Source organism: Cinclus cinclus, chromosome 3 (assembly GCF_963662255.1).
Source record: "Cinclus cinclus chromosome 3, bCinCin1.1, whole genome shotgun sequence".
NCBI lineage: Eukaryota > Metazoa > Chordata > Aves > Passeriformes > Cinclidae > Cinclus > Cinclus cinclus.
The window spans coordinates 54,069,066-54,093,154 of NC_085048.1; the positions used below are offsets into that span (position 1 = coordinate 54,069,066).

Here is a 24,089-nt window from a genome sequence, read left to right on the forward strand (position 1 = left end):
CTGCTGCACTTGGTAGAAATTAATTCCTAGAATGTACTGTGGGATAAGCACAAGTAAAGCATGCGTAGAAACTGTTAAAACTTAGACATGTAGGACCTTTCCAACATGTTCTTTCTGTTGTCTTAGTGAATGGTCACGTACCTCCACTCTAAGGATGAGAAAGCTTTCTACCAGGATACAGACATGCAATTCAGCATGTTAAGTTCCAGTGAGGTTGGCTGCAGTTTTAAAATTTGGTTGTGTCCAAGGAGGAGTCTTTCAAAGAGTATATATTTCAAATAAAGACTAGTGTTTAGTCTAACAATTAATTCTTTATATTCCTGAGATCATGAAGGAATTGCCTGCACGATAACACTGTACTTGCATTGATTTGCTTATGTCAATGCTCAAAGTGAGTGCTTTTTATTTTGGAAATGGTCTCAAATTATTTTTAACTAATTTTTGAAATCATCTAATCGTAAGTTTATTTCGGTCTAAAGTTGTTTGTTTTAACTTCTCAGCATGACACTTTTTAATCTGACATAAAGCACTTCACAAAATAAGCGTTGTTGTACCTCATTATAGCTGTATATGTGGTAGCTCATTTGCTACTTGATAGGAAACTGAGGAACAGAGACTTTGTTGCACTGGTCAGAAATTGTTTTAAAAGGCTGTTAAATATTGAATGCATGCAAAATTCCCATATGATACAATTACCGATGTGAAATAAGGCTGGTCACAGGATCAAAATAGAATATGAAACTTATTTGCATTCTAAAAAATGTGATTCCCAACTTAAAAGGGCAGAGGATAGCAGTGTGAACACTTTTGCATGTTTTAATTTAATGAGATTAAAAATTTGTTGTTTGATAGCTATTATAAGCAGACTGAGAGCAGCCCTGCTGAGAAGGACTTGGGGTGCTGGTGGATGAGAAGTTGGACATGTCCCAGTAATGTGCACTGGCAGCCCAGAAATCCAGTTGTATCCTGGGCTGCATCCAAAGCAGTGCAGCCAGCAGGGGAGGGAGGGAATTCTGCTCCTCTGTGGTGAGATCCCACCTGCAGTGCTGCATCCAGCTCTGGGGTCCCAGACACAGGAAGGACATGGACCTGCTGGAATGAGTCCAAAGGAGGCCACCAAGATGATTAAAGGGATGGAGCACTTCTCCTATGAGGAAAGGCTGAGAGAATTGGGGTTCAGCCTGGAGATGTCTTTAGTATGAATTTATTGCAACCTTCCGGGACCTGAAGGGGCCTGCAAGAAGGGTGGAGAGAAACCTTTTACAAGGGCGTGTAGTGCCAGAACTAGAGGGAACTACTTCAACTGAAAGAGCGTAGGTTTAGATCAGATATTAAGAAGAAATTCCTTGTTGTGACAGTGGTGAGGCATTGGCACATGTTACCCAGAGTAACTGGGGATGCTCCTTCCCTGGAAATGTTCAAGGCTGGTTTGGGTGGGGCTTTGAACAACCTGGTCTAATGAAAAATGTCCCTGGCCATGGCAGGAACTAGATGATCTTTAAGGCCCTTTCCAATCCAGACCATTCTATGATTTTATTATTAGATGTTAATACTCATAGTGCATATTGAATATAGAGTGGGTAAATGGTCATGGAAATGAGTAAATAAACACAGGACCTGGGGCTGTGTAGCCTGTGCAGAGGAACTGAGCAAGCTGGCAAGTTCCAATATATAGCTGGGACAGCAGCATGCAGTCCAGGTCTTTTGGGCCTGACCAAAAATTGCCCAGCTGTATCAAATAAGGGATTGGTTTTTGAGGGTAAAACAAAGTTCGGTGAACAGAAAGCAACTACTTTATTTAAGTCTTAAAATTGTTTTGAAAATACTGAAAGTTACACTTGCAAATCAAAGACTTGGTCAAATTTACAATTTGGTGTATGTTATGATTTATTTTGCATTTACGTAGCTATAGTACAAAAGTTGCATTGTCTGGCTTTCTGTCATGAGAGACAGGACAGGTTTGCCTACCACAAATAGTAAGTCAATCCCTGTTATTAAACAGGCCTTGAACATTTGCCAGGTTGTCCAGTACTGATTGCTCCCTGTCCTGCAGGTTGTGTCCTTCTCACTTCTGTTTTGAGAGGTTTTAACTCCTACTTGCTCCAAGTGATACCTGCTGTGGTACTATAAAGACACTATTCTTTTCCCTTCTTCCTCCTGAAAAGTGAAAACGCACTCATCAGCTGAGGTTGGTGAGTCCTATTTATACTCATTCTCCAGTGCTTATATTCTGTCTTGCCAATCTCCCTGTGTGATGTGATTTCTTCACTCCTACACATACATTCACACAAGATACACACAAAGAGGTGCATGATGTGGATGGAAAAAACAAACAATTTGAAAGAAAGGTGCATTCCTTGAAATGACATTTTGAATAACAACTAGGTGTTGTTTGTCTTTTTCCCTCATAGAACTTCACAGTGCCTGTGGCTACATTGCTCAGATTGTTTCCATTCTCTATTGGGAGAAAAGAAAGAAAATGTAGCAGTTTAAACCAAAAACTAAGTATTCAATACTTACCATGTCAAAGTTGAAAGTTACACAAATCTTCATCCTCCTGCAGCCAACATTAGGTTTGATGACTGAGGCAATAAGCCCAGCCAGGGCCTGAAGACAGCCAAGACTGTCATTAATGTCAGTAGAAGCATGAGTATCTTACATGTATGTCCATTCTTGGGTCTGACAGCTGATGTCAAAAATAATCCCTCAGTAATGCAGCTAGATTGCTAATAGAACACTTAGTATTGTCACACTAGTGAAAAAAAATCTAGGAGAGAAAATAAAGTGTTAAGTTCACTTTCACTGCAAGATATCAATGGGGTGGATGATAGAAGGACAGACTTTTAAATCAGAGGAATGGTATTTAAGAAAACCATCAGAAGTGGATGCCTTTTTGTGGCCTCAAGAATAAAGAATATAGTCACCTTCAAGGAAAGGGGATAGAAATACTGGTGACTATGAAATTGGGAAATTTTAAAAATTGTGTTGGATGTTTCCATATGTCTTAGGCAGTCCTTCTTGAAATTAAAATAAAACATATTTGCTGTTGTTGGTTGGGTTTTTTAATTAATAACTGCATTTAGAAAATAGTCTTACATGATATGAACACATATTGCTGAATTTTCTTCTGTGTCTGATCTACAGTTATTTTAGGTGGCATTTGACTTTAATTGAAAAATGGAATTTAATTTTTTTTCTCCCTTTATGTTTGATATGAACGTATGCAAGTCCAAATTTATATCCTACCAGCATATATGGTCTGTGTAAAGAAGTTGGATTATTGAATTTAATTTTTATACCAGTTTTTATTTGGGTATAGAAAGTTTGAAACATAGAATTATATATTTTTTTTAAATAGGCTATGTTTTACTATTTCACAAGTATGCAGCAGACTGGCTTGTTCTATAATCTATCACACTGCAAAAGCTGGGCTCCCTTCTACCTTCCTGACAGGAAGTTTTGTGTAAAATAAGTTGCAACTAGAAATTCTGCACATGGATCAAGTCAAATATGATTGCTTTGTGATTAGGTTATGTTGCTGATGGTGGGGAAAAAGTAGGAGTGTTTATTATATAATTTATTTAGGGATATGGCAGAACTGCTTCTTTTCCTGAAAGGAAACATTAGCGAAGTCAGGGAGTTCTGTGGCTCGTAATCAAAAAATGTCAAGGTTAATTTGTAGCTGCTCTAAAATGCTGAACATTGTAACTTGCACTTAAAGCCTAATCTTTATGTAATATACACTTATGTATGAAATGAGGATGTATCTGGGGTGAAAGCCTTATTTGAAGTGCTGTTGGCCGCAGTGATCCATAACTACACTATACTGAGAAACTTCAGGAAAAGTCTTAACTAATCCTGTTTGTATTAAAGGGCTTGAGAAGATAGGAAGATACTTCATTTCATTTCAGCTGTGGCAAGCAGCAGACCAGGATTAGCTAGATGGGACAGCTACCAACACTTCTCTTGATCCTGGTAAGAGAGGATGAGAAAGAAAAAAAGTACTAGAGTTCAGAAGACCCTGATGAGAGACTTAGACGTGGAGATGAGGTCACTTAAATTGGCTCCATTTTGATGGAGTTGGAATTTTAATGAACTTAATGATAACTTTTCATAAGAAGTGTGCAGCAGAGAGGCAGTCTCCAGTGAATTGTGACTGTGTAGCAAAATGAGAACTGCCCAGGTAACTGTGCAGCCATTCTTACTATAATACACTGTTTCCTGTATGCCAGTGGGAGAAAATATCTGGTTAAGATCTGCTTTCACTTTCCATTTAGGACATTTTTGTGGGCATTTTGCCCCTGTGTGTTGTATCTAGACTGTCCATTAGCTTAAGTGTTCAAGGGCTATTTTACCTTCAGCTTAATTGCCAAACCATCACTCTGCATAAATGGAAAAATAAGCACCTTTTTGGCTATCAGGTGGCACATCATATTGTGCAAAAGTATTTGCATAGATTCCTCCTTTGTTATTGAAATTATATTTATTTTCTGCATTGAGGCCAAGTGCTCTGTCTTCCATTCACATGCTACTATTACTTTACAGTCAATACCTCTGGAACTGTATTAGGTCCCAAACATACTGGGAGAGAGAGTCTTTTGTATCAGTTTAATGTCTGACAGAGGAGGATATACATAATGTAGCTGTTTTTTCCTTCCACCCTCACTATAACTTCAGTGGCTGATGGGGGAGTTGTGTGGTCTTTGGATGAGACTACCAAGGTAAAAACTGGCCACACTTTTTATAACCCTGCCTGTAGTTTGTGGGAGGTTACTACAAGCTGCCATCTTTCATAGTGAGTTCTAGCGAGAAATATGTGATCACGTGCAGTACTGGTTAACCTGGCTCCTTTCAGGTAAATATTGTTAGAAACTAAGATAATCAAAACAATAATGGTTTTATGACCATAAAACCCTATCCTCTTCTAGATTAAAAGTGCCGACAGAAGAAGTTGCAGATCTCATGGAATCATTGCTGCCATCATCCCTGCTTGTGTGCACTGTGCACTGGTCATCTGTCCTGTGTAGACTGATCCCTAGCAGAGCAGGTTTTATGTGAGCCCTCCTTTAATAAGGGCAAAAACACCCCAGCAAGGTTAAATGCTTCTCCATCATTAGCTGACTAACCTGGGTAATTTTGTTGTAAGTGAATTAAGGAATTCTTAAAAACCCTGGAGCAGCTGATGGAAAGGGTGACATAGCCACAGTAGCTTCTTCCATTGTGTGGCTGGATCTAGTGAAGAGCAATACACAAGAGAAGTTCATGGCTCAGTTTTGCAAAGTGCTGAGCAGCTTCAATACTTTGTGAACATATCAACACATGGACATGCTTCTTACTTCCAGTAGACCATGCTGGAGTGGCAAGTAGCTGAAGCTTCTGATGCAAGTGGAAAGGACTAGCGGAGTGGGAAGAGAAGACATTGATCAGAAAAGCTGATTATGATGTCTTTCTCAACAGAGTATACTGCTGCCTTGGTGTAATGAAAGGGCTTTTACTATGTTTAAAGTAATAAGCTCTGCCTGTGTGCAGATTGATCCGTTGGTACATGTAGATCAAACATTAAATCATGTAGATGTCAGATGGGTCAGCCTTCCTGCTAAGTGTAGCAGTCTCAGGACAGTGAAATGGTGTCTCTGTACCTACCCTGGACTCAGATGGAGAAAACAAGGAAGACCTGCCTGGTTATAGCCAAGTGCTTTTCAGAAGCTGCAGCAGAAACAGCTGGAAGGGCAAAGCTCTGGGAGCTCTATGGACTCTGTATCACCCTTCTGCCACCCCTCCCAGTTGTATTGCCTCATATGGCTGCTGCTCCACGGGATAAAGTCCTGTACTTCTTATTGGTTGGCCAACTTCCAAGGTCCTCTAGCATTTATCATGCTTATATTTCACAGGAAGGTTATCTTCATATTTGTTTGCTTTCCCATCCTCTTCTGATCTGAAAAGCTTTAATTCAGATTTGAGCTTATTGACAAAGAAATTATTGTTAGTTAATGCCAGTCTGGAAATGTTAAGAGACATGAAAGAAAATTTAAAAACTTATGCAAGTTTTTCTGCTGTGAAGGGCATTGTATGAGCCATCTGTGGATTTTTTAGGTAGTCACTGTTTAGTCCTGTTAGTACTGCAGTGGATAACTCTGTTATGGGACTTTTTATTGAGTGAAGATGAGAGACAACATTAAAACTGTTTTGTTTACAGCTGAAGGTTTCTTTGCAGATATGGGAAGCAAGCCTGTGATCCCAGTGAGTCCATACAAAGGTCACCACTGCTGGAACTAGTCAGCATGCTTGTCAGGCTGACAGAGGCTGCTGGTTCAGGGGGTTGTGGTTGTGAAGAATGTGTTAGTAGTTATACTATGGTTATGCAGTGTTCTGAGTGGAAATAAAGCACAGTAAGAGGTGATGATGAGTACCATGCAGTGTTGTTGTTGTATGTATGCTACTGTAAAGGAAAGAAAAAGTAATTCTCTGTCAAGCAGAGGGACCTTCCTTAAAATGTTTATTTTACTGCACATTGATGCAATTAATTATTTCTATGATTTGTTTTCTTGATTTTGCTCTTTATTTTAAATTTATGGCCAAATAGTGTTTTAGTGCACTTGGCTACAAGGTCAGACAATCTATGCAGAGAAGTAATGTACTGGAAAGTTGCTTATGTGGAGAAGTTTCTAACCATGACATTAGCCAGACATTTCCTTGATTGTTTCTGGATAGTATTTCATTCAAAAAAAGCACATTAATAAAACCAGCAGATTCCAGAGGAACAGTAGTGTTTTTTAAACTCCTTACTGAGCACACTGATGCTGTGTCAGTTAAATTGATTGACAAAAGTTTGGGGAGACAGGAGGCTTCAATAGATGTAGAATTGAGTCCTTCATTTCTTAGGTTATATAGATATTGGTTAAAATTCCATCCACCACAGGCAATTTCCCTGACCTGTAACGGGGGAAAAAATGGTCCAAAAATATATCCAATCACTCCATTGGCAGTCTGGAAAAAGAAGCTTTATGATGATCTGGAATATGTGCAAATTCTGCTGCAATCACACTGAAAGAGCCTTGAGCATTACTGTGGGCCACCAGCTGCAGTGGCAGATTACAGCTGAAAGTTGCATTTAAAATTCCAAACTGTGCTGCTTCTTGGTTCAAAAAACCAAACAGACCAAAGAATAGTGAATGCAATTTCTCATAGAGCTAAATCTTTCAAATGCAATTAATATTTTTTTAAATCTCCAGCATAAAGTTAGACAAAAAGCTTGAATAGAAAGTAATAACTCTTTGAAAATATACTGTAATGATGAATTGCTTTTCATCTTTTATAAATGGGTAATAACTGACAGTTAACTATTGTCTATTAATTTGAAATATAACATAAATAAGAATACATATTGCTTTTGCCCAGAAAATTTATTTTTTTGTTTAATAAAAATAATTATGCAGGTATTTTTTTTCTGGTAGTGGTAAAATCTCAGAAAAATATCCAATGTCCAGTAACTGAATTGTTAATTTTAATAATTTTTATATTTATTAAAATAATAATCTCAGTATACCATTTAGAATTGCAGTGCTTGAAAGCTGTCTAAAAGGGTGCTTCAGTTGGAATATTCAATTAGAAACAAGCTAACAGTGTTTAAGGATTTTTGCTAAACATGCAAGTAAAACCATGAGAGTGAAACAGATTAACTGGGGCATGAATCAAGCAGTACTGAAAATGTCAAGTGAAACCCTTAGCAGCAGTAAGCAGGAATAGTGCTGATTTATACCAACCAAGGTCCTGGCCTGCCAAGTGTCGTGGCTGTGACAGTCCACTGGCAGCCCCTGGAGTCCAGAGCTGCAGTGAGATGGATGAGAACATCAGCCAGCCCATTTAAAAGCAGACTTTCTATAAATAATATCAGCAAGATTGGTTCAGATGGCAAGCCAACAAATTGCCAACTCCATCTGGAATCCTCTTTCTAAGTACATACGTAGCAAGAGAAGGAACCTGGGTAAAATGCTGTTTGTGCAGTCCTGGGCATTAAAAATCAGACTGGTAGTCTGCTCCTTTGGCTCTTGCAGGAGACTTCCAACACGATTTCTTCAAGAGAGTGAGCCTGGAAAGAAAATGAGATCACTTTTAAATTTACATTTACACTGGTTTTTCCAAGCACTGTGTCTCCATTCCATTTTCTTTTTGGGTTTAAAAGGGAAATTAAAGGCCAAAAGAAAAAGTAAATGCACATAAACATTTTGTGGGTGAATCGAAGAGCGTAATTTCCCTAATGGTCCTGTAAGCAGATGATCCACTTAAGAAGAGAAAGTGTAACAGATTTCTCATACTTTTATAAGCATGCAGGTTAGATATTATTGTTCATTAGTGGAAAATATGTTTGGTATCCACCCCATAGACACCTAGATATGAGATATTTCTGTCTTTTAAGCTCTTAAAATGATTTAAAGATTATTTTAATAACTCCATTGCCACAGCAAAAGGAAGACTGGGTTCTCAGAGGAGCTCTGTTTGCTTTACTCTAGATATATTTGAATAAGGCAAAGGCTACAGCATTATGTTTTTATTGATTTTCAAAGGGTAAATTACAGGTCATTGCTATCAGATAATATTAAAAGCTGCCCTGTATTCCCAGTGAACAATATCCAAATATCTTATTCTGTATTACGGAAGTCCTCTCAGGACTGTTTCTCTCATTCATTAGTGCATGCTCCTTTCTCAGTTTACTGAGATTTGTGTATACTCTGGCACAGTGCCTCTCTCTATTCACTATACAAATTGTGCTACTCTTTACACACCTAACAGTAGGAGCAGCATGGTTTTCTGAAATGCTGTAAGGCCTGCCCTGTAGTAAAGTAAAGTAAAAAGCGTTAGAATGTCTAGATGTTTAGAGCTATGAATTTTGCCTTTCCACTTCCTTACTTCTGCAGGTTAAATTAGAACTACGGCAGTCAGATTTCATTGTAGTAAAAGAGGAAATGGAAATTCTGTTGTTCCCACAGCTTTACTGGAGTCAGGAGCCAAATCCTGTCCTCTGGCACACGTTACTCTAGCTACTACTGCATTACTCTCTGAAACTGTTCTTAGTTCATACTTCTGTTTTCATTTGTGCTGGGCTGCTTTGGAGTTATGATTCAAAACCTCTGCCAGGAAAAATCCACAGAAGTAACTGTTCCACGAATGCAGAATTTGGCTCAATGTACTTCTCAGCTTTGCTACCTACAGACACAGCCCAGTTCTTTGACTGCTCTGGGTGCCTTGGACTCCAGTGCACTGCATGCCAGCGTGTCTGGGACTGCACCTGGACACTGGGACTGCCTTGCCCATGCCATCACCCTAGCCTGGCAAATATGCTACAGAAACTCCTGGTTAGCAGTTAGCACCAGCCCAAGTACTTTCCCAGTAGGCAGTTTGGGTACAGCCAGAGCATTTCAGATGCCTGCAAAGCTGGATGGGATGGACCTGAGTTGCTCTGTGCTAACTGGCCTTGGAGCCAACAAGTACTGGCATTGCAGAGCTCACCTGTGTAAACATAGGCAGGTATCTTTGCATGAAACACCAGGTTTCAGAGATGCTTTCCATGGTACTGTGGGAACAGGTGTTTGTCTAATGTCAGCATAGAACCCAAGTTGAATTTTCCTTCTCTGCTTGAAAGTGATCCATAAGCAAATCCACATTACAGCCAAATAGGAAGTGCAACATGCTAAACATGAAATACCATTCTCTGTTAATATATGTGAACAGCTACCCCTTCAATTTAGAAACTCTTTTTCTTCGACCTGTTGTCTTGCTATATGACAAGTCCTACTGTAATCTAATCCCTGTGAGCTCATAGTGGAGCTGCTCACAATGTAGAAATTGTAGCATATGGGTAAAATCTATATTACAGAAATAGAATAGCCACACTGGAGGGTGGGAAAGTGTTTTTTATACAACCAAAATGTGGTAGTTGTCTACTTCTTCCTAAGCTGATATTGTAAGTGTACTTTTTCCCCCTTTGTACTGTCTGATTTGTGATGCTTAATGCTAGGTAATGGAGTGCTTTGTTTGCTAAGGAGAGTGATATTCCTGGAAGCATGGAGGCATGTTCTAACCTTGATTCCAGAAAACATTAAAAATAACTTTTTTTTAAATTACAAAATTGATCTGCGCAGCCTCCTTTAAAGATGCCATATAACTAAAAAAAAAAAAAAAAAAAAAATTAGTTATTTTGTTTCATTAAAGGTCTCTAGATGCTAGAAGATGGACTAATAATCAGACTCTCAATTTTGACATTTCTATACAGACCTGGAAGGATCAGGAAGCTGTATCCAGTCCTCTTTCAAAAAGGGGTGAAAACAGATTTTACCTGTGAAAAAGGTTCACTTCTGGGAAGGAAATAACAGTCCCCCAAATCTATCTCTTTTTTTCCCCTCCAGCAGGGTCATGTGCTACCAGACCTATAGCCTTTTAGCAGAAATGGCATGCATGGAGTGCTAGCTAAATCTGCCCTGGGAAGATCAGCATAACTTTTGTCCTAGAAGCTTAAGAAGCTCATGGAGCAGAGGAAATAGATGTTTGGAGGAAGTACTGGGTTTCCAAAAGAATATAAAACTTGAAACATGAAGTAGGAGCCCAGGCTGTGCTTCAGAGAATGCCTGGGGAGCTGCGGAGCTACATCTTGGGGAGGTCTGAGAGCAGGAGCTAGCTAGTTTTGGGGGGGAAAAAAAAGAGAAAAAGGCTACTAAGCCAGAAGGCAGGAGGAGGAGGAACTGGTTAACATGATTAAGCAACTGTTAGGATAGCATGGGATTACTTCTATTGCATCATGTGAAATAAGAACAAGAGAGAACATTTTGTATATGTTTCAGGGAAAGCTTCCTGTCAGTGACAGATGCTGGGCTGCAGAGAGTGTACATTTTGCAATGTTGTGACCAAGATTTTGAGATTAAAGCAGATAAACAAAGAAGACAGGACAAACAACAGGTCCTTGGTTGAGTGATGGGTTGTCCTTTTGATGACATTGGTCTGTTATTATTTGTGAAATTATTACAGGCAAAGTGGAAAATAAGATGACTTGAAAAGTATCATAGTAAGGCTTACTGATGCCTTTTCAGTAGCTGATTATTGATAGTTTAATAATGTTTTATGCCAAGTCATTTTCCATTCCTAAAATTTGCATGGTCCCATTTCCATAAACTTAGAGTGGGAGTTTAGAGGAATTTGAGGTATATGGTTGTATATGCTGTGTAAGTTAGCATGGTGTCCATATCCAGGCAGAATGGTTAGAACTAGATGATCTTTAAGGTCTCTTCCAACCCTAACCATTCTATAATTCTGTGGAGCATGAGGTTGGAAATTGTCTTAAAAAGAAACTGGACTGGGTGTAGGCTGTCCTTGAGCCTTAGGTAGCTAGAAATACGCTGTACCAGTGACCAGATTGGCACTGCCAAACTTGTACAATAGTCAGTAATTTTAGACTTGTAATTCTGATGTTGGCATACATAGCTGAACTTTTGTCAGGCTCTTGACCCTGCCTGAATTGTCCTAAATTGGTGTAGGGAAAATTCACTGCTTTTTAGGCATTTCCTCTGGATCCCAATCCCCAAATCTCAAAATCCACCATTAACTTTATCTTTTCTGCAGATGGCTTAATCCCTTTGAATATCTCCCAATCTCAGGTGAATTTGATATGGGCACTTCCTAAGTTTCCTGTGAGTTAAAATCCTCAGGCATGGATAATTCATTTCACTCACTTGAGAGATTGTATCATTTTGCTAAGAGGCGAATTGTCTTACCCCATGGTCTATTATTGTGTTATTCTGTTTCAAATCCTAGCAATAATTTTTTAATGGAATCTTATTCAATCTTCCATTTTACTACAAAGCACAAGGATTGAACAAAACCATATTAAGACTCAGCCATGTTTTCTGTATCACTGTGGCTGAGTACAATCAGCAAATGTACATTTTTTTCTGTCTTAAAAATCCATCATCATCTAGTATAGCCTAATACAGTTAACAGGTTTTCCTTTCTTTCTCTCTCACATCTTCTTTTGCTTTTCACATATACCTCATTAATACAAAATGGGAGGTTTTTCCAGCACAAAATGATGAGTTTGTTCTTGCAGTTCTACAGACTGTAACCTGTGATGAGGTGAGTTCTAGGGCTTGAACCCGCTTCTAAAATTGGGATTTAGCTTTCTCTGTTAAAATGAAATTTTCTGTAGTGTTTTTGAAGCACAGTTGATTCTCTGATTTAATGACATAATGTTAATTTATGTTGACCCCCACCCGTGTGCCCTATTAATACTTTGCCTGTGTGTTCTCTGCTACAATTAATCTGAAACATTTGGGAGAAGGGCCACATGTAATACAGCCCAGATCATGGAGTCACTGCCTGTAATTTTTGCTTCAGATGAAGTGAATGATAATAATAATTATTCAGTTCCAAATACTGAATTTACTTTAGAATATCTGTTTCATTCCCTTTGCCTTTTTTTAAACCATAATCTTAAAGAAGGTATAAAATAAGAAAATAGTACAGGATTAGACTTTAAATACAAACATGATATGTGGTAAGGTCTGTCCAAGTTTAGTCTTCTCCATCAGCAGCAGAATGTGTAGATGCCTGTGGTGCTGCACCCAGGCTGTGAGGACAGGCCAGTTCTGAAAAGCTCTAGGTTTCTGCTTCTGATGCCCCACACCATAACCCTCAGTGTATAGCTGCACCTGCATTCTTGGAGTTCAAACCTCTTTGCACTGTGCTGAACAACTGTTGTATGTGCTTTCCTGTCTCAGGAAATCTCAAAATCATGAATGACATAATCTGCTCTTGGGGAGAACCATTGCCCATTTCTTTCCTTCTCTCATCCTTAACAAACTTTTCTTGGCCCCTCTAGCCCGATAATACAAATGGGAGAACTTTTCTGTATGGAAAACATAAAGGCAAAGCAAACTAAAGTACAAGCTTTTGACCACACAGTTGGTTCTGAATAGAGTGAAAAGAAATGAAAAAACTGGTTATAGCATGAATATCCACCCTTTATTATTTTACTCTGGAATTGAAGAAAGACTGAGAACAATACTGCTTTAAAATAAGAAGATGAAGAAAATAGATGAAACTCCAAATTAGAACTGTTTAGCCTGATAGAAATAAAGGCCCAAAAGACCAGCCGGAAGAAATATGCAGTTTTCTTCTGATGTTATGGGACTGACTTAGAATTATTGGTTTGCTAAAGAGGAAGGTGTGGGACTCTGTATGCTATGTAGGTAGAGAGAAAATTTGTGAATGGAAAAATGAGAGTAAAGATGTGAGAACCATCAGTTTTAAGGCATGGTAATGAGCAATCCATTATGGTACGAAGTAAATTGGTAAAAGTTGTGATGATTAGTTCAGTTTTTGGCATAGCAGACATGTTTTTCTGATTGATTGATTTCACTGAAATGTTGCTAGAACAGCCTCTGACTCACCGAGTTTGAGGAAATAGAAATGTGGGGGAAGAAAGGGAGGGGGAGTTATTTTGCTAGAATGCAGTGTTAGAGCTGTAGGGATTAACTCTCATTAAAGAAGTGTTGCTATTAGATAGGGAAGTGGGATTTTTAGGGAGTTTTATGTTATTTCACAAAGAAAATGCTTTTATAACTTTCCGATATTTAGCATAGGAAGGATATGGAAGTAAGGCCCAGTGGTTTAAAAACAATAATTAGGACTCAATTATTCTTGATTTTTAATGGTGAAGCGGACTCAAGAATAATGTTAATTTTGATAATTAGGTGCTTGTTCAGCAAATGAGGTTATTTGCTCTATTCATAAAGAATGTAGGATGGGAAAAAATTAGTACTCTCCTCTCATATTCTTTCAGTTTTTTCTTGCCATAGATTATAAAGTCTGTTTTTTCCAGAGAAGGATTGATTGCATTAAATTTAGTTTTATGGCATGGTAATGTTTCAGGATATTTTTTCATCCATAGATTTTTTTTTGCCATGCTCTAGTAATGATTTTTAAATTTCTGTGAATTAGATTAAGTGAGCTGTAGTCATACCTTCAGCATTCTTAACTCTTTACCTACAGCTATTCTGATTTCATGTCTGAGGTCACCAAAACTCCCATGGCACAGAGCAATTTATGACCAAGTACATGCCTGAATTTGTTGCTTATCTTGTCTTCATAATATTTTTCTTTGGAATTCATGAGGGGCTTCTTGCAAGGTTATGTGGTGATAGGACAATGGCTTTAAACTGAAAGAGGGTGGTGAGTCCAGAGAAGTTGTGGATGCCCAGTCCCTGGAAGTGTTCAATGCCAAGTTGGATGGGGCTGTGAGCAACCTGGTCTAGTGAAAGGTGTCTGCCCATTGAAGCAGGGGTAGGACTACCTGAGTTTTAAGGTGCCTTCCAAACCAAATAATTCTGTGATTCGGTGTTCTTGCAAGTAGGTATATTTGGACTTCTAGAGAGTAATAAAAGTTGAGGAAGAGCTTGTCCTGAAGAAGATTCCCAACAATGTTTTTATGCGTTCAAGGCCAGAGGATTTAAAAGGAAGTCTAAACTTCTGTGTACTAGTACTGTCCAAGTATCAAAAGTAAGCTTCATGTTTACAAACCTTTGTGTGGTAGAGTAGTGAAAATTTATACAGCTACAACTCACAATATCAGATTAAAAACTGATTACAAATTTCAGCTCTTAAACACCACATTTAAAGTGGAAGTTAGGTGGCAAACAAAAGAGAGGGAAGAAGGAACAAAATAAATATGTTCTTTAAGGCAAAATCTATGATAGATAAAGGAGATTCATATAGGAAAGGCCATGATGAGTACTTAATGTTAGGGGGGTGTTTTTAAATGCAATACAAATTGATTTAAGGGTGTGTTGCTGTGGTTTTCCCAAGGCTGTTAGCAAATTTGGTCAGATTCTGTAGACTTGATCCAGGAAAGGAAAGACAGCAACGATACTACTCATATGTTCAAAAATACATAACTTCATGGTTTGCCTAAGAAGCTTATGCAGTGGGTTCAGTTCCTTCAAGAGGAAGATTCTGGGTGAAAAGGATTAGACCCATCTATTTTGACTTCCTATGGATGCAGTTATGCTACCAGTTCAAACCTATGTAAGATGCTCATATCAAGAGAGGGGACTCTAACCTTCCTCCATTAGATTCAGAATCTAATTAAGGGTGGTTACAGAGATGTTAAAAGCACCTTGCAAATTACTTTTCTTTCATTATAATTATACAGTATTTAAAATTATTAAATCAAAATTATTACAGTATTTTATGGACTCTGTTGGACGTAATCTTGAATTGCATTTTTTTTGCAAGATTTCATCTTCCTTTTGCAGTTCAAACAGTATGCAGCTGTGTTTCACAACTCATGTTACTGCAACTGAAATAATTAAATGAAAATGTGTATTGATTAAAATTAGACTTTTCTGTCCATAACTTACAAATATATTCATAATTGCTTTCCCCAAGGAAAGAGATGTACTATGTGAGAGACTGTGATAACATCCATTTGTATGGAGCCTTTTTCTGAGCTCAGGACAAACAACGAGGCAGGTTCAGCTTGTTAGGATTCACTTATTAACACTCATTTAACAATCTGTCTTAGTCCAGAAAATATTGCTTTTTTTAGTATACTTGACAGTAGCATGGAAAAGTCACAGCCAAAACTGAGTCCCTTTGGAAGCTGTACAGTAGCACATGTATCCTGAAGACATGAAAATGAAGTTCCCCTTGACTATGGGAAGGATAAGGAAACAGTAACAAGTGGTGATTGTTTATTAAATTACTTGCCTTGTCATGCTTGGGAGTAAACATTTGATTTGCATGGTGGAAGGTCCATAAGCAACGACTTTTAAGATTTTGGCAAAATATTTGGACTGTAGCAATTAAAATCTTTGTATATACACTTTTGGTTAGCTGCTGTGTTTTTTGGGCCGACACCTCCCTCAGCTTGGTGATGTAGCAGGATGATTTTCTGCCTTCAAGACCATCCAGCTCTGTCTGTGGTCACTGGTGACCAAGGCTGATGGGAAAGCAGCCTATGCTGTCACGCATAGTGTGTTACATTCTCAGTGTTATTTCTGGAGGACCACTGAAGGCAAGGGACTGACGTGTCTGTCCTGTTCCAGAATCCAGCTTTTCCCTGGGAAAACTGGGAAGCCTGCTCTCTCTCTCTTAGGCTCTGCAAACAGCAGGAGGCTGCCCCCTTGGCACCATCCTAGAGGGCAGAGCAGCTCTCCTGCTCTCCTTGGTCAGCCTGTTGACCCAAGCTTCCCTATTCCCTGTTCCTGAGAGCTCCTGGCACTGGGCAGCACTGTGAATGGTGAAGGGGAGTGAATAATGTTGCCTGGATGTTTGCTGTCGCAACCTGCCTCAATCCTTTGGTTCTCCCATTGCCATCTTGTACAGTGGGTGTTACTGTGGCTATGTAAAAACACTTCTTTGACTTGGCCTGTTTTCTCTACTTGAGTGTTGGTGTAAAAAATTGAGTAAAACTCACAGCTTTTTAAGCTATCTTGTTTCCTTCTGCCACTTTGCTATCTTTCCTGCCTGTTGCACTAGACTTCTTATAAATTAGTTCAATTTAAGCATTTAACTACATTAAAGGAGTCAGGGAATTTCTCTGTCAACAAGTCTCTTTTAATAGAAAAATAAACCCAGATATTTAACAGAGCTCCCTGTATGCCGGAACTAGTCTTACATAACTTTTTAAATTTTGTTTGTTCTGGAGGCTCTTACCTGTGGTATCACATCCCTCATTGCTTGCACAGGGATGAGTAGGTTTAGCAGATCACATCCTCTGTCTTCATTTAGAGGTGGTCAGAAAAATTTTATCAGGGTTTCACAGGGGTTTGTGTGAAACAAAACAAACTTTTGCCATGTTTGCAAGTCTTCAGCTCAAAGTGTCCTGTGGTTACTCCTGCTGTCATTACCGAATCTGGCAAGTGCACCACTTTCTCTGAATAGCTGCAACACCCTTAATTTCCTCTGTAGTAGGAATTCCTAACTTTATCAGGTTTATTCCATGGTGTGCCAAATTAAATAAAAAACCTTTCCAGCAAACTAGAAACCATGTATTCAACAAAAAGGACAGATTGGTATAGCCTTGTAAGACAGTCTGTATTTACAGAGCAATATATGTAAGCCTAAAGAAGTCTGTTAGATGTCCCACATCAGGTGGGAACATCCAGCAACAGAAATGTCATCCCTCTCATGTCATAATGAGATTATAATTTCACCCTTCCTCCCAGTGCCTTACTTGTATCAATTTCTGAAGTGACCACTTAAGAGACTTTTCATGCAAGTCCTTCTTAATTAACAAGGAAATGTTCAGAGTTGTGACTTTCCTGTCTATACTTACTGTGTTGATTAGATATGGGCACATGGTCAAATTTGTGTTCATAGAATTTGTAAAAACTGCATTAGAAATGATTATTAGAATAACCCAAAAGGCAGATGGAGGCATGTCTGTTACCACAGCTGCTGCCCAGGTTGCAGACCAGAACCTCTGCGACCAAATTTCTCAGCTGGTCTTGGTCACCTACTCAAAATACTAAGGATCTCTTCTATAATGTTCCCTATGATATCAGTGTTTTGTTGCCAAGAAAGGTTACTGGAAGGAAAGACAAAGCCCAGTGTGTTGAGGCCATGAGGGAAGGATTGCAGAATATTGTCTTGGAGCATAGCTGGTAAAAGGTTGTCAAACTGGCTTTTCCTATAAAAGGAATCCCCTGTTGCTTCCTTCAGTTAAATCTGTTACAAAAAAATCTCAATCCATGGGCTAATCATATGAACAATAGAGGGATTCAAACTGTCCTGCTTCTCTCTAAATCTGAGATCTGCTATGTCAGGGCCGTGAAAATGCTGTACCAGGACCACAGTATCTCATTTGTTCCAATATGGTATTTCAAAATTCAGCTCACAATCTTCTAATGTGCAGGGAATGTGCAGACTTCGAGAGTAAACCTAATCCAGTAGAAAGATACAGCAGTGAATTTGAATCCAAACTTGGCTGTGGTTGCAGGCATCTGGTTTGTGTCCATAATTGCTAGCAGTAGGATGTAGGATCATAAAGCCTCTTTGGAATATTTCTGTGGAGCTGATAGTTCCCTTTGTAAAAAATGATGGTCGTTTCAGGATAACTGGCATGCTTCAGTTCTAGTAATAAAGAAACACTTCTCAGCATGAATGCATTGAGGTACATTCACAGAGTATGAATTGGTTTTCATATTTTGAAAATTATAGAAGAGAATTCTGGGATAAACAAAATTAAAGTTTTTTTTCATTTTTATTCTGAGCAATATTAAGGAGAAGACAGCAGAATTTTTTATTCACAGGCACAGAAATAAAGCAGTGTCACAATATTGATGCAAATACAGTGCTGTGGTATATCTGTTCCCTTTTCAGAATAGATTACAAACAGAGCAAGTGTGAATTTTTAAGCCTCCTTTTTGAATCTAAAACATTCATATCTGCAATAATTTCTACAGATATCCCAATAATCCAAATAATATTAGACAGTCCACTCAAAGAAGCATTTGCCTGCTGGAGAGGAATTGTATTCATCAAAGAAGCAGGTGAGCAGCAGCTGGAAGGAGAAATGTAAATAAGACAGATGTGTGTTAAATTGCCAAGTAGATGTAGATGATCAATACTCATTTTTATTACATGACCTGTTTCATTTTATCAACAGTCATGAATAGGAATGATACAAAGGTACCCAGCTACCTTGCCAGCCAACCATGGCATTGCAGACACTCCCACAGCTGCTATTTTGGGAGTATGAGAATAGAAACAGAGCATCAGGGAATCATAGAGGCCCATGTGCCTGTCTACCAAGGTGACTGCACAGATAAACCCAAGCACAATCTTCATGCAAGGATGTGCATGCATTTGCATTCACATGTCAGTCAGATGTGTTTCCAGTGGGAGTGCAGAGCTCTCTTAGGAGGTGCCACAGTCTTCACCCCAGACTTTTGATGAGCCATGAATATCTCAAAATATTAAAAATAAACAAAACCCCCCCACAAACCCGTTCTTCTGTAGCTATATAAACTGTACTTTTAAAAGGCTCATTTAAGCAGTGTGACATTTTTCATGCTTGAAAAGTGAGCTACCTGCTTATTTTGAAATAATAAACACAATAGTAGCTATATGGATTTTATACATATATCTGTAAAGAGAACTGTTCTGCAGAAAGTATTCATGGGAGAACAGCTCTGGCCTTTTTTAGACCGTAACACATGATGTACTACAACTAAAATTATACTGTGAGTAAATATAATCACTACTGTTGTAGGGAATCTGGAGGCCTCTGTGACTGATTAGTCATATTCTGCATATTAAGCACTACAGGGTCAAGTGTGAGAGTGGCTGAGCACCGTATTTCCCACTGATTTTGTTCTGAATTGTATGGATAGATCATTAGCACTGTGTGAGTAGCAACTTCCATGACCCATGAGCAATTCTGAAACACAAGAAACTCTGCAACTGGAAACCAGTTTTATTTTAAATAATCATTAAGTATTTTAATTATTTTTTCTAGCGACTAAATAGACTGGGGCAACCAACACATTTTTGAGCATTTTTACTAAAAGCAAAGGAAATCAGTAATTGAATGGGCTTCATTCAAAGGAGTGTGTGGGATCAATTCAGAACAGCTATGACGAGATGTTGCTCTTAAATGCCTTGGATGCCCTGAGAGAGAAGAGTTTGAATTAAGTCTGTCCTTCCTCTAAGTTAAAGGATAAGACTTAGACCCAGGATTTAGAGATAGCAAAGAGTTATGGTAAGCAGTGAGTTGGAGAATGTGGAGTATGTAGCTGTTTGGTTTTGGGAATAGTGCCTCTGCCTCCATTGCATGATAGCCTGAAATACTTCTCCTTGGAAATTATAATTATGTTTTTAATGTATTCTTATATTTACATTCCTATAATACATTTTTATAATGTATTCTTACATTTGGTTTTAACCAAAACTATCCCCCTAGATATTATTTTTTTAATATCCTTATAATATTTATTTACACTTTCTCCAAAATATAAAGAAATGTTTTACCAAGATGTAGTCTGATGATTCTTCAGGAGGAGAGCGCAGTTCTTGCTTGCCCTTACTAACAGTGCTGTGAAGAGCTGCTGTTTGAGAGCAGAATGATCAGATTAACAGCTAATAGAGGCACTGCCTCTGAATATGAAGAGTTTTGTTTGCTTCTCTCTCCTCCTTGAATCCCCATATGAATTATGGTTTATCAGTGAAATCACTCCCAGCTTGTGCAGTATGCTAGGAAGACTAATAAAAGTCTTTCATAACTATTATCTAAATGTGCTGGCAAACTTTAATAAATTTACATCTATGAAAAAATGAGAAATTTAGGTAATTGAAGTACGAAGCTTTGTGCCGAGAGCGTACAATAGTATCTCTTTTACCAGATGCATGTGACTAAGCAGCCTCTTATTACTGGCTGCAGAATGCAAACGCCAGAAGAGGACATGAAATGTATGACCTTTAACTATAGATGGAGGGAAGCAGTTATTTACCTAGTGCAGGGACTCTGAAATAGCAAATGGCATGGCCAATGAGAATTGGAAAATAAAATGTGCTTTTCCTGGAACAAATTCTTTGCAAAAGGAGGATTCTGCAGTAGCATTTATAGTTTATTAGGAAAATGTTTCATGGAAAAGTACCATTTCAAATTACATGTAATGATGTATGAGAATCCTCCTTATGCATACAGTTGGTTTACTGCATATGTTATTCATACAAATTTGTAGCAAAACAGGGAGATGTCAGCTTCTTGTTTTTATCAGCAGATATTGAAGAATGTACTGCTGGAATTTGCAATCCTTTGATGTTAGAGCTTTAAGATAGAAGACAGAAGAGAGGCAGGGAGGGACTATATGGTTTTCCCAAGTTTTAGGCTTTGTTTAGAAAAATATTTGTAACCTGTTCTTTGAGTGTTTTAGTGATTTTTTTCCTGTGAGAAACTCCTGAATTAAAAGCAATGAATAAATAGATAGATTTTAGATTTATTACGCAAAATCACAAAATGGTGGCACCTAAATTTAGGAATGCTTCTAAAGTGTAAATATGCCTTATGCTATATTTGACCCTGAGATTGGCTCAGACCATGGGGCTGATAATGCCAAGGTTGCGAGTTTGATTCCCTTAAGGGCCATTTAATTAAGAGTTGGATTTGATGATCCTTATGGCCCCCTTCCAACTCAGAATATTCTGTGGTTCTGTGATCTTTGCTCAGATATCACAGGTGATCGTTGGCAAAAAAACTAAAATTTGCACACTTACTCCTCTAAGCTGAATGAGGGCTTATAATGTTAGCCAGTGACTTTTGCTGGAGTGTTATATGAAACATGAGCAGTGAAATATTTTTCATCTAATATGTTGTACATATCTTTATGGAACACTTTTGGTTTGGAGCTTGAGGAGGGGAAAAATTACTTTTTACAGTCAGGAAGAGGCAGCTAATAACTTAGAATCCAGCTCAAGTCAGAGGCTCCTGAAACAATCACAACTACTGTCTTTGCATGGCAATGAATTCCTTCTCTTGTCTGTTGTGATGCATAGGTGAAAAACAAGCAGCAGAGCCAGACGATGCAGAGCTGGTGAGCCTCAGCAAAAGGCTGGTGGAGAACGCGGTGCTGAAGGCCGTGCAGCAATATTTAGAAGAAACACAAAACAAAAGCAGGCAGACTGATGGGAGCCCTGCAAAAACTGAGGAGGCAGCGAGCGGCAGCAAGAGTGACAGTGACAATGATAACAGCAAGTGAGCACTGTGCAAAAAGCCTGGGAGCAAATATCCCACCAAGAATAACTACAAAACCATGTTCTGCTCCCTGCTGAAATTTGAAAAATGGTGCTGGTGTCAGGCGCTCTGCTTTGTGAGTCTCTTATCAAAAGTTTGTTCTGAATTGAAGGACACTGTCTACTGGTTTAATAAGTGCGTGCACTGCTGAAAATCTGTCGAAAGCTGGGAGGGATGGACGGTGGGAAAAAGACAAGAGTGGTGAAGCAGATGGCTCCAGTCTTCACTTGCTCTTGATACCAAGGCTCCCTTCCTTGCTTTTGAAGAGAAACTGAACATTTTGCATTTGTCACTTGGACTGTTGTGGATGGCTGTGGATGAGGCCTTGCCAAAAGTGGAAGTGGTGCCCTGTGCCCGAGGGTTTGGCAGCACTGCAGGGCAGCTTGCTCCGTGTGAGAGCACGTGCTGTTTCCTAGTCAACAGCAGTCAATACCAGGCTAAAAATTACTACTACAGATACTCACCGCAGATACTATTACACAGTATGTAATAAGACAGGAGTTTCCCTTAAATGTGATGCTGTACTGTTCTTTACATTTTGGTAGCATTTGTTGATGTAAATTATATTTTTTTGATGAAATACCTTTTTATAAAAAATCAGTATGGGTGAAACACCGAGCACTTACTACTGTCCAAGCCTGATACGATCTCTTTATCTCTGTACAGTAATGATTCTAAATCACATTAGTTGTTACAAAATGTATTATATTGTTGTTTTCCTCTAGGAAAGAGCCATGAAGCAGACTTAGTAAAGGAAGCTTTACGCAGAGAAGCGCAGGCCCTGTTACCCACACTGAATCAGATAAAGGAGCTGTTAACCAGTCCTGAGATCCGCACAAAAATTAGCAAAGAACTGTTTGAAGACAGGCACAACTCTAACAGTAAATGGAAAAGTTCTATTGACTCTGAGTCTCCAAATGCATGACTGTAAATTGCCATGACGGAAAATCTCATCAAGTTGTTTAAAGACAAAATATTGCAGCAAGAAATTTTTCAGGTTGGTTTGTTTGGGTTTTTTAAACTGAAAATGTGAATGGGTGTAAATGGCTCATGAGATACTTGCACAGAAGGATTATATTTCATAATAATGAAGTATAGACACTTCTCAACACTGCATTGAAACGTGTTTGAGTGTGCAGGTGTATGTCATGACTCCAAAGTGGAAAAATTCTGGTTTCACATAGATCTGAGCAAACACTGTGCCCTTCCTTTTTCATTGTATATAACTCAGTTTTTTCTCATATACTCCTTCCCTAACAATGATGTACAAGTACTAAAAAATTGGTGGTTTTAAATACTTCAAAATGTATATTTGGGGGAAAAAAGTCCTCTTTTAATTATCTTTTGTATATGTACTGGCATTTTGGGTTAGCATTGTATGTTTTTTATTGTTTTTTTAAACAGCACTTGAATACTTGTATAGATGCTGACATTTAGTTTCTGCTGATGTTTACACTAAAGCAAGAATGTTTTAAATTTCAGTATGAAATTCAGACTCCACTGATCTCAATGGCATACTTTTGTTGGCTTTAATGGAGTCAGGATGCTGCAATTAAGATTTCTTGTGCAAATAATAATAATCCTTGGAATAATATTTGCCTTTTTACTTTTGTAGAACAGTGTTTTTTGTCTTTTCTTTTTGATGTTACTCCATCTCTACCATCTGCTGCCTGAGGTGGGGTGTCAGTTTGCTCTCATTTTCCCTCCACGTACCTGCAAGATTCACTGAAGATTTGGATGATGAGCAACAATGCAGGTGTAGGTCCAATATTTGCAATTTTTATAAACGTTGTCATAAAAGGTATATAATATGTTGTGATTGGTAACAGAATTGTACTGTTAGAACAGCTGTGCATATTCTTCACTTGTTTTAAGCACTGTTCCTTTATCTCACATCAGAGCTTTATTTTTCCTCATTTGATATATAACAGTATGTTCTGAAACACATCTTATCCGTGCCATGCTCACAATAAAATATTTTTCCTTTGCACTGTGGGTATGTTTTTACCTGTTTCCAAATGGACTTGAATAAAATTAAGTACTTGCAAGTAACAGGGTTACAGGAGAGAAATAGTGCTCCAGTGAATCACACCATTAAGTTGATGACAGGGTGTTGTGCCAACATACTGCTCTGGTGCTTGGCTGCTGAAATCATGCAGATAAACTAGGCTCAAGTCATTATTGTTTTCAAGGAAATAGCTTTGAAACTCTTGGGATTAATTTATGTTCTGGGCAGGGCAGGTTTAGGAATAAAGACTGGGTACAACTTCCTAAAGGTCCACTCTTGAAGTGCAAGTTAAAGGAGTAG

At 38.4% G+C, this 24,089-nt stretch overlaps 1 protein-coding gene across 1 annotated transcript in view; it reads left to right on the forward strand.

The window, feature by feature from the left end:
- The window catches only part of AKAP7 (A-kinase anchoring protein 7), a 79,667-nt gene extending 57,921 nt beyond the window's left edge, over positions 1 to 21,746 (forward strand). The window contains exon 9 of the mRNA XM_062488812.1: positions 21,544 to 21,746. Within this exon, the coding sequence (XP_062344796.1) occupies positions 21,544 to 21,746 (203 nt within the window). The remainder of the gene's footprint in view (positions 1 to 21,543) is intronic.
- The last annotated feature ends 2,343 nt before the right edge of the window (positions 21,747 to 24,089 follow it).